The sequence below is a fragment of the Mesitornis unicolor genome, unplaced genomic scaffold (genome assembly GCF_000695765.1).
Source record: "Mesitornis unicolor isolate BGI_N332 unplaced genomic scaffold, ASM69576v1 scaffold9377, whole genome shotgun sequence".
Lineage (NCBI taxonomy): Eukaryota > Metazoa > Chordata > Aves > Mesitornithiformes > Mesitornithidae > Mesitornis > Mesitornis unicolor.
This window is the reverse complement of record NW_010195741.1, coordinates 111,157-120,974: the sequence shown is the minus strand read 5'-3', so window position 1 is coordinate 120,974 and position 9,818 is coordinate 111,157. Positions and strand designations below refer to the sequence as shown.

Here is a 9,818-nt window from a genome sequence, read left to right as displayed (position 1 = left end):
GAGCGTCTGTGCTGAGATCTTAGCTGGGGGCAAGGGAGGGACAACAGGCAACGGCCAGGGAAGTGGTTTTAGTGCAGGCGACAGTGTCAGAAGATATGTATTTGCGTGCTGAGAATACCCATAATTATCAGACTGCTAATAGAAAACTAAAAATAGCAGCACCCAACATCTGTGCTATCAAGTGTCACTGCAACACACCCACACACCTCTCTTTCCTACCTGCATGATACTTCACTGAAGTACAAAGGTCTGACACAGCCCTTCCCCAGCTTGTTTTCTCCTATTCGACTCCTCTAAAATCTCTTTATTTCTTAGACAGATTCCCGAGCCTGTATCTCCAGATGGTCTTTGGGCTATACTCTAATCTCTATTCCCCAAGCCGCCTGTTCTGCACTTACAAAGAAAAGATGCCCTCAAACTAAAACAAACCTCTGCAATGCAACACAAATAACCTAATTGTGTTTGAATGGGGTAGAAGGGAAGAGATGGGATTGCAGGAAGGCAATGTGAATTCCAGTGCCCTTATTTTTCCTCTTGTGCCAGCATAAGTGATGGTAACTGCATTCCTCATTCTCCAGCTCTTCCCTTACTGCTCGCATCCCCACTGGCCTCCTCCTCCTCCTCGGCTGGTATCGCTGGTGGCTGCCAGCCAACAAAATAATGAGTCCTGACTGAGGCCAGTATTTGTTCTGGCCAGCAACCAAAGATAGTGTGATAATGAAAAAAAAAAAATGTTTTCTGCATACTCTGGTCTAGTTTCGAGCCATGAGGCAAGCCATCAGATAAGCTACACACGGCTTTGGCTTTTCAGTTGCCTGTGGGGAAGGATTTAGGAAGGTGCCTCTGTGGGGTTTGGTGCACAAAAGGGCTGAGGCAGTAAACCTGTGCCCCTAGACTGTCCTGGACACTGGTGCCCACACTGTCCCACTCACAAATCTGTGCATGAAAAACCTCCTGCCTACAAGTGCCTGAGCAACCGAAGTAGCAACCTAGTTACATTGAAGGTTGTAACATTCATACGAACTGATTAAACAGGACTGAAAACAGTATTTCTCTTTTTCTTTGGGCTGCTGCTATTAGAGAGAACCTTGAATCCATCCCACAGATAGTACATCAGTGCCTTATGTGGCATCCAGCAGCAGTCAGAGGCTCCAAATACATGTGGAGGAGGAGGAGAAGGAAAAATTCCTGAAACGAGCTCAAACTGCTCAGTGCCCTCTTGGATTATGTCAACCCCTGCAAATCCTGCTTCCTGTTGCCCTTGTCAGTGACAGAGCAGTGCAGGAGCTCCTGATGCCAGGTATCATCTAGGTCTGGGCACCAAGGAGGGGATGTGCACCTCCCATTGCTGACACCTGAAGATGTGCATCCAAGCCCCAGCCCACACCCACTCCATTAAGAACGACTGCTGACACCCAGCAAGACTAACATCTCTGTGGGTCAGAAGGCTAAATAAATAAGAGACGAGTAGCTACTGTACATCTCAGCCCTTTACCCTGGGAGAATCAGTGAAGCTGAATTCCCCAAGAAAAGCAAGAAGTCTGCGTCTGCGCCTGTGCTCTGATTAATCTCATCAGTTTGTTTTCCTGGAAACTAGATGTCCCAGATGCCATTGTTTCCATTATAAGTGTTCATCTGCTCTGTTTTGAGCTTGATTGCTCCTGCAGCCTGCTTGGCTTAACTGTTTTTTGTTCAGTTGGTTTTGTTGTTTGTTGTTCGTTGATTTTTTTTAAAAATTAATTTTCTTAAACAAAATGCCAGTAAATTTAAATGAGGGCAGAGCTGCAACCCTCAACACCAGATTTGTTAAATATTTAAAAACACCTATGGCATACAGAAATCCTGAGCTGTTGTATGCAGTGTGAATAAATTATTAATAGTTGCCATGCATATCACACAAGGATTTCAAAAGGGAACTTTGTGTTTCTGCAAAACACTGCTATTTTTGTCTGAGAGTAGAGAAAAAAATTATTTGGAAATTATTCTCATTGGTACTAATCACAACTGTTATTAAAACATCCCCACTGTAGGCACAATACAGTAATTTTCATTTTTTAAGCAGAATTAGCCTTTTCGTTCATTATCTCAAGAAAGATCTTGGAGTTTATAAATTGTTAAAACACAAACAGAACATATTTAATTGAGGCATACTGAAACAAATATGTATTTCTATTCATGAAAGCCCTATTAACTAGTACAATAACATTCAAGAGCAAATTAAACTAGTATCATTTACAGATGATACCATAGAATATTTGTTTTATGGGTTGGAAAGACCAGCTGTGAGATTATTTAAGGTGGGTTTTTTTTAAAACATGAAGATATATGCATATTGGTACGCTTAAATTCGCATTGTAGAGAATAGAACATTCCACTATGGGCAGAAACAGAAGAAAGGGAAATATCCTTCCTGTCTCAAGTGAATTATTTCTGGTGAAAGGCTTCTCAGCATTTTGCTACAGGCATGCAGCTTTACATGCAGAACATTATGCATGTACACACAGCCAGCGCTCTACCGGGGGTGTCTATCCTGATGTGCTCCTTTACGCCCAGCTCCCCCACAACGCTATTTATGGAACGTAAAGAAAAGACACGGATTCAGAAATGGAAAAAACAACCACCACTGAAAATGTCACCACAGAAAAGCAAGTTGATAAGGAGAAAGGCAGCTTCATTCCATACGTCTCAGCTGCTTCCAAAGCAGAAAGCAATGGGGACGTATTGCTATTATTAGTCCTCTGGATGGGAAGCAGCAGCATGGTTTGAAGCTGTCAGCAAGGCGTCGTGGGATTTTCTTCTCACGTACACACAGACACACAGGGAGACAGACAGACAGACAGACCCCCCCCAAAACACTGATGGCGAGCCCCTTCCCGCCGCTTGGGTGAGACAGACAGACAGAGAGCACGATGCCAGCGCGACCATGCGTACTCACAGCTCGGAGTACAAGAAGTGCAGGTTGCCCACATTGTCTATGTAGTTTGCAGGACTTAGCCAAGGTAGGACCAGTAACAGGAGAGCCTTCATTTTCAGTGCAGGGCTGGCACTGCTGCTAGGTTTCCTCCTTCCCACCGTCTCCCTGTGCTGGTGGGACACACAACGTGAAGCTTTTGTGCCAGCCAAGCCCCTTCTAAGCGAACCTTTCCATTTCAACGCAATGGTAGCACATTATGAATCGAGCTTAAATCCCTTAAACGAAGCTACACTGCAAAAAATCATTGACCTGTAAGAGGATTACTCGATCTGACTCTCGGATGGGTAGATGTAAGGGTTTAGGGACAGCACAGCGTGGTTGGCGAGACAGTGACTTATGCTGCAGAGGAGAGCGATGCTCAGGGAAGAGACCTGCCTCCTGCAGGATTCAGAGTGGTTCTTCAGAGGCAGCTGGTACATTTACATCACTGCCCACAAGCAGATGGGTTAGGAGATGAATTGCATCACAGAAGGGTGTAGCTGTCTGATAAGGGGGGGAAAAAATGCCCCCCGTGGAGTTTTGAAGCAGGCGATATCAAAAGACCACACCTTTTTAAAGTAAAACACCACAAAAGATCACAGCCAATTGCTAGCTGTTTGCATCTCGGTCTGAATTCCCCAAATCCAGTCAGATGTTTCTGTGCAAGCATAAATCATATAATAATCCAAGGACATGTCTCTTCTCAGGCTTTTTTTTTCTTTGAAGGATGCAAGAGCAAACATTTTAAATAAGGATGCATTTAATGGACTGCTCCATGGTAACTGGCATTTAAGAAAAAATAAAGTTCTTTCATCAATTACAAAATATAAAACAGCAAACTCACCTTGTCCTATCAATGACCTCGTCTCTGATCAGGGCAAGCTTTCATTTTCTCTCTGAGAACCGGGACTGGTCCAAGCCTGAATCATGCAAGAAATGCGAGGACTGCCGACTGCCCCAGTGACTTTAGTGGAGTCTAGTTTAATTTATTCACTGAGAACACAGATCACGTTCAGTCGAGATTTCAGATGGGCTCTGAGCTGCTCTCGCCGCAGACACTGGATTGTTTATGATTATTATTCTATTTTTTTATTAGCAAAGTCGCACACTTTCTCTCCCCTCTATTGATTCTCTGGAGTTAAAGTGAACAGTGTCAGCTGGATCTGCTCTGTGCCTGGGCACGCCGGAGCTGGTGCCTGAGGAGCATCATGCCTTTCTCCTCGCCCACCCTGCTACGAGTTGGAGGTGGGATGGTGAGGGAGGTTTCTGCATTTCTGAGAATTAAATTAGGCAAAGGCATGAGATACCTTTGACGATAATTAATTAACAATTAGGTAACGCTGTGCTAAAAAAAATAAAGGTACTGCAAGTACAAGGTTGCAGAAGTTTCCCTTTAGGGGTCACTCAGAAAGTTCCCTCCTAATTCTTCCCTCGGGTAGAAATGCCAGCAAGGCTGCACTACCCATCTCCTGGGAACCTGAACCCCCCAGCAACAAAGGTTCCCCATGACTTCCTACTCCCCTGCCTTTGCCCTTTGGCTGTAAGGTAACACAGCCCTTCACACCACGGAAGAAAAATCCATGTCATGAGTGGCAAAGAGGAAGCTGCCCATTCTATGGAGCGCTGTCTTGTACTGCACTACCTCAGAGGCTTTAGGGTTTGATGAGAAGGGAGATCACTGCTCCATCTCTCCAGGCCCCTGATTCCTGGCTTTGCAAAGCCAGGATTTGGTGGGGGTGATCTGGCACAGGGGAGGAGGGACAGCAGGAGGATGTGGGAAGAGACTCCTGCTCCAGGCTGAGCTCAGACCAAGTGAGCCAGAGACACAGGATCTTGAAGCTCCTGAGAGGAGAATCCAGGCCACAAACATTCAGTAATAAGCACTGGGATAAAATTTTCCAGGCTTTTACAGGTTCAAATCATGGTTTAAAACATTGCAATTCTGCAAAACATGTATGTGAAGGGTATATTTACTAATACCTTAAGGAGGAGAAACCAAGACACTGGAGTGACTTGCACTTGTCCATGTAGGAGAGACAACACTAGAAATCAGGAATTGTATGGCTTTTGTGTAAAAAAAAAACACCTCTCCAATTTGCTTGTTTATTGTGTGGAGGTTTTTTTTCCCGATAATTTTATGACCACAGCTCCATCATCTCAAAAATGAGTGAAGACAAAAAGGAGAATCTAAAATACATTAAAATCAGCAGTATGTGTAGCAAAGGAAAAGAGTATGCACCATGGCTCAAGATTTTGTGGTTGGAATTTGTATATAAACATAGTCTTAGTGACAGCAGCTCACAGCACACTGTCAGTCATTTTACCTGTGTGATTACTGAAATTTGTATTTCAGGCATGTCAGAGAAGGACTGACCAAAAGCAGTAACTTTGCTGCTTTTTGCCCTTAGCAGCAGAAAGGTAACCTTCAGAGCACCGCTGGGCTGGGCTGGAGGCTGCTGCCACCACCTCTTACACCATGAGCCATGCGACAGCAACACCCTCAACAGAGAAAGCCAGGTCCAGAACTGGGTGGGCGAAGGGCACCCAAATCCACAAACACCCAGCCTCTTGCATGTGAAAAGTGACTTCTTGCCCTTTGCAAGGGGTTTGTTGTCAATTTTTTTTTCAGTTTTAGTAATGGAAAACAGTAATATCTTTCTTTGGTTAAACCACAATGACTTCAGTGAACATCTTGAATAAATTCCTCATGAGAATCCAGGTGCTTTACAAAATGTCATCTCCAGTTCAAATGGGGACTTGTTTGAATGGCAGGGTACAGAGCCATGTCCAGCCATGAGCTTCAGGATCCAGAAGCCTGCAGCCATGTGAACACACCTCCATGCTCCAGCTCACCAGCCTCCTCACCAGGGATGCTCAGACTGTCAGCACTACCATGCCTATGCTGGCATGTGCCACCAGCAGCAGTCTGGAGCTTTGCACTGGTTGCCCAGGGCTTGCTCTACAATGCACATAGGAACACGACTCACAGATGAAAACCACAGGGAAAGCCATTCCACTGGAGAACAGATAAAGGCCACAAAAAAGGGCATCTCTTAGAATGCAGGTCTCCTCAAATGTGCTATTACATGGATCATGCTGAAGCTTTTGTCTGCTGTCAGAAAGCACAGCCCTAAATGTATCTCTCTACTCTTCTACCTTGCTTTCAAAAGACAGAAGAGGAAAGACGAAAGTAGCAGCAGGTGCTTTTACCCTGCAAAACAGAGGATCATTTATCATTGGTTCTCTCCTTGCAGGGGAACCTAAGTACTCCCTGGAGAGAACTCTCCCGGAGGCAGGAGAGGTGGTGTCCTGGTCCCAAGGAGAGGTTAACCTGGAGGGGACTCCAGCCAGGGAGGTCTTTCACACCACATTTGTGAGGCTGGGGCTCCGCGAGCCCCATGGTGCAGTGCACTGGTAAGTGCTCACCTGGAAGAAAGGAGCACTCAGCTCCAAGGACCAACACCAAACCGGAATATTTTCTGCTCTACTTCTCATATAGGTCATTTGTGATTCAAAAAAGGATTGAAGAAAGGGCAATTATAAGACGCTTAATGTACTACTAAAATATTTATGATACCTCAGCTTCCCAAAACTCACAGATCTCTTCAGATTACTAAACACACACTTCCATTATGCAGCTAACCACAAGGAAACTGCTCAGAACTGCTAATGATAGCATGAAGTACCTTGAGTGCATTTGATTCAGAAAAAAAGGTTATATTGTCAAATAAATGGACTAAATTCAGCTCTAAATTAATGATAAACTCATTACATCTATAGCTCTTTCTTTACATTAATAGTCTATTTTAATTAGCACTGATCAAAGATATTTTTTCCTTGCCATAAGAAAATGAGTGGAAAAAAGGTCTATCAGCAACAACTTACTGAGTTTGGAAATGCTGTTCAAGGTGACCACGTTGCACAACCTCTGAGCAGTGTTCTGTGAAAGGGCAGCTAACCATTAGCTTGTCCAGGAGGTTATTCACCAGTATGCTAGACTTCCTGCACGTCTGGAGAATTACAAGTTTGCGGTCCATGGGGCAGAAGTCTTTTTCCACAAGGAAGCTGGTAAGGCAGGCTGCGCAGAAGGTGTGACCACAGAGCGTGTCTAAGGGCTGAAGTAAAGGTTGCAGGCAAATGTGGCATATCAAATCATCATCTACTTCTTCGGTGTAGCTGTACAAGTGGTTTTCTTCCGGTAAATGCACTTGGCCACAGGTGACACAGAGTGGCGGAGAGGTATCCTCCATTTCTTCCTTTTTCTGGCTCATAATCAGAATTGGTGCAATTCAAAAGAGGGCAGATGGGAGTACCCAACCTGTTTTCTGTTTGTGAGAGCTGCAGCAAGGCTTGTGTGCCATCAGATCTACGGGAAAGAAAGATGAAGGGTTACATTCTGGATTGTTTTCTCTTACCATACTTACAGTATGTATCTGGCTATGAGGTACTCCAGCAGGTTTTAGGGAAGGATTGCATCTTTGGGACAGGAGGGTGAAGCAAAGGAGGAGGCAGAAAAAAACAACCTAGTTAACTCCAGGGACAACTTTTCTCTTAAATCTAGCTCAATTTACACAACTACTCTCATTGTAAAGAAAGCTATCAAAATAGGGAGAAATACTGTAGGCATTCATTCAATGGTTAAAAACCTTAAATTAGCATATAATTGCAGTTCCAGTCAGCTGATTTTGTGGTCACATTACTTCTGCTGGAAAAGCATTATTATGTGTAGGCAAATATTGCAAGACTGTGTGCAGAAATACAGGTAAGAATAATGGTTACTGCCAAAGCTGCCTGCCCAGCACAGCAATGGAGAGCAGCAACTTCACCTGACACACACAAGCGCACAGACACTGTAGCCGCAGCCAGATGTAGGACAGTTTAAGTCATGAGGATTTAGAGCTTGGGCCTCTCTAGACCATCATTGTCCCACAGCAACAATGGACCTGGACCCTGCATTTAAAGCCTGTCTGCTCATCCTCCCATGGCACTGCTCTGGATACCTCAAGTCAAGCAGTTATAACCAACTGCACCAGCATAACCAGTTCAAAACTTCATTTTACTTCCCAAAGCAACAAATACCCCACATGCTGAGGTGAAGTCCTCAATACAATGCCAAGTACTCTATCACTGAAAATTAGGGCTATTCCCTTAATAATCTGTATTACAGAAATCCAGAATGTCTCTAACTACAGGCCCAATTAGCTCTGGCCAGAGCAGCTGCCTACTGGTATTTTAAAGATGTAAACACTGTGGGTGGCAGCAAAACTGAAGAGTAATTTGTAGGTTTTGCTTGATGAACCCCGACTGCTCGTCGGAGCACTTACATCTCATTACATCTATGCTTATTTTGATATACCACTTTGAAAATAAACATGAAGATATAAAATATGCAATGACTTAATTACTACTCTTGCTTGAAAATGTAAATCTTATTTGCTGCTCTGCCGTAACACTGTACCCTTGCTTCCAGCTTGACTTAATTTGCTGAGACAATGTGTCTATCTCAGACAGCCACGTTTGAGGGCAAATGAGGGAAAGAATAAAAAAAAAATCTGACTATGACAGAGCACATTTTCATATAAAATAAACCCTTATTTTTATGCAATGCTCATGGGCTCTAAATCTGAGAAATTAAATTTCAACATAGCAGCGCTTTTCTGACATGAAGGTAAAATGATAGCCCCACTAACTCTAACCAGATGCTTAAATGTCAAACATTCACTTTAATGCTTTGCTAGATCCTATTCTTACGTGGCAATTATGCTAAGTGGCTGCATAATAATATTTTTTGCTTGCAAGACTAAGTTCTGCATAAGCTCGAGCTTAGCAGCAGCTTCATTTGAATTAAAACCATTGCCTATTAGGATTCTTGCAAATATTTAAAACACTCTGTGCTGCAGCAAATATTTCCCTTTGTAAAAATATTCATCAGTTTTATGTACAGCTCTTTGTGAAGAAATGAACATCTCTCTATAGTGCAGAAAACAACTCTACCTGTTATCTTAATATTAGAATTAAGGAGTATTATTTAGTTCTACTAAGGTTGCACACAGAAAAATGAAACAAGACAAAAGCTGATCATGAGGCTGAGGTGGGGACTGTCTGGGCACAGCAAGTGACTCCTGGTAGGCAGCTCTTGGTCGGCTTCTTAATGAAGTGGTATGATCATAAGCTGGTGTTTGATCTGTCAGTAGCTGTGTTTCACACAGGGAGAGGAAGAGCATTCAGCTGATCTCCACATCCCTGGTTTGTGGAGATAGCCCATCCGAAGTCAACAGGGCCGCTTGCAAGAATGGCAATACACAGCTTGGGAATTTGTGGGTTTGTGGCTTTAATAGTAACCATAAAATGAATTGAAAATTGATAAAACATGACAAAATCAGCATTGCTTTATGTACTTTGTTCTTTGTTATGTTTTTGAAACATCTCATACCTGGGGCAACCACGAGAGCAGGCAATATCATGCCATTTGTCCAGTTTCTTGCCATGTCCTTTTGTACCAGCACACACAGACAGACCAACATAGGTGCTCTCCCCACACCCCAGAATACAGCCAACCCTGAAATGTTGTTGTCTTATTGATGTTCCCAAGGACAGAATCTCTTGCTTCCCGCTGGCAGGAGACCCAATGTGCAGTTCCCACCAGTGAGCCTCCTGAAAGCTGGACCCTGCTCTGAGACAGAAACAACTCACAGGAACAGGACATCTGACATCTGGGCATCTGAACGGTCCACTCCCAGTCTCGTGCCCTAACCCCGAAAGCACCACTCCTCTGCTCCCACATCTACAGTGAATCCGCTCCCCTGATGATACAAATTAGGTGCAACTGGAAATAGTGCTGCAGCTCTGAAGTGACTAGTTATTT

General features: G+C 43.9%; 1 protein-coding gene across 1 annotated transcript in view; it reads right to left on the bottom strand.

Moving 5' to 3' along the window:
* LNX1 (ligand of numb-protein X 1, E3 ubiquitin protein ligase) overlaps nt 1-7,224 on the bottom strand; it is a 65,442-nt gene extending 58,218 nt beyond the window's left edge. The window contains 1 exon segment of the mRNA XM_010188227.1: nt 6,839-7,224. Coding sequence (XP_010186529.1) covers nt 6,839-7,224 — 386 coding nt within the window.
* Between the last annotated feature and the right edge of the window lie 2,594 nt (nt 7,225-9,818).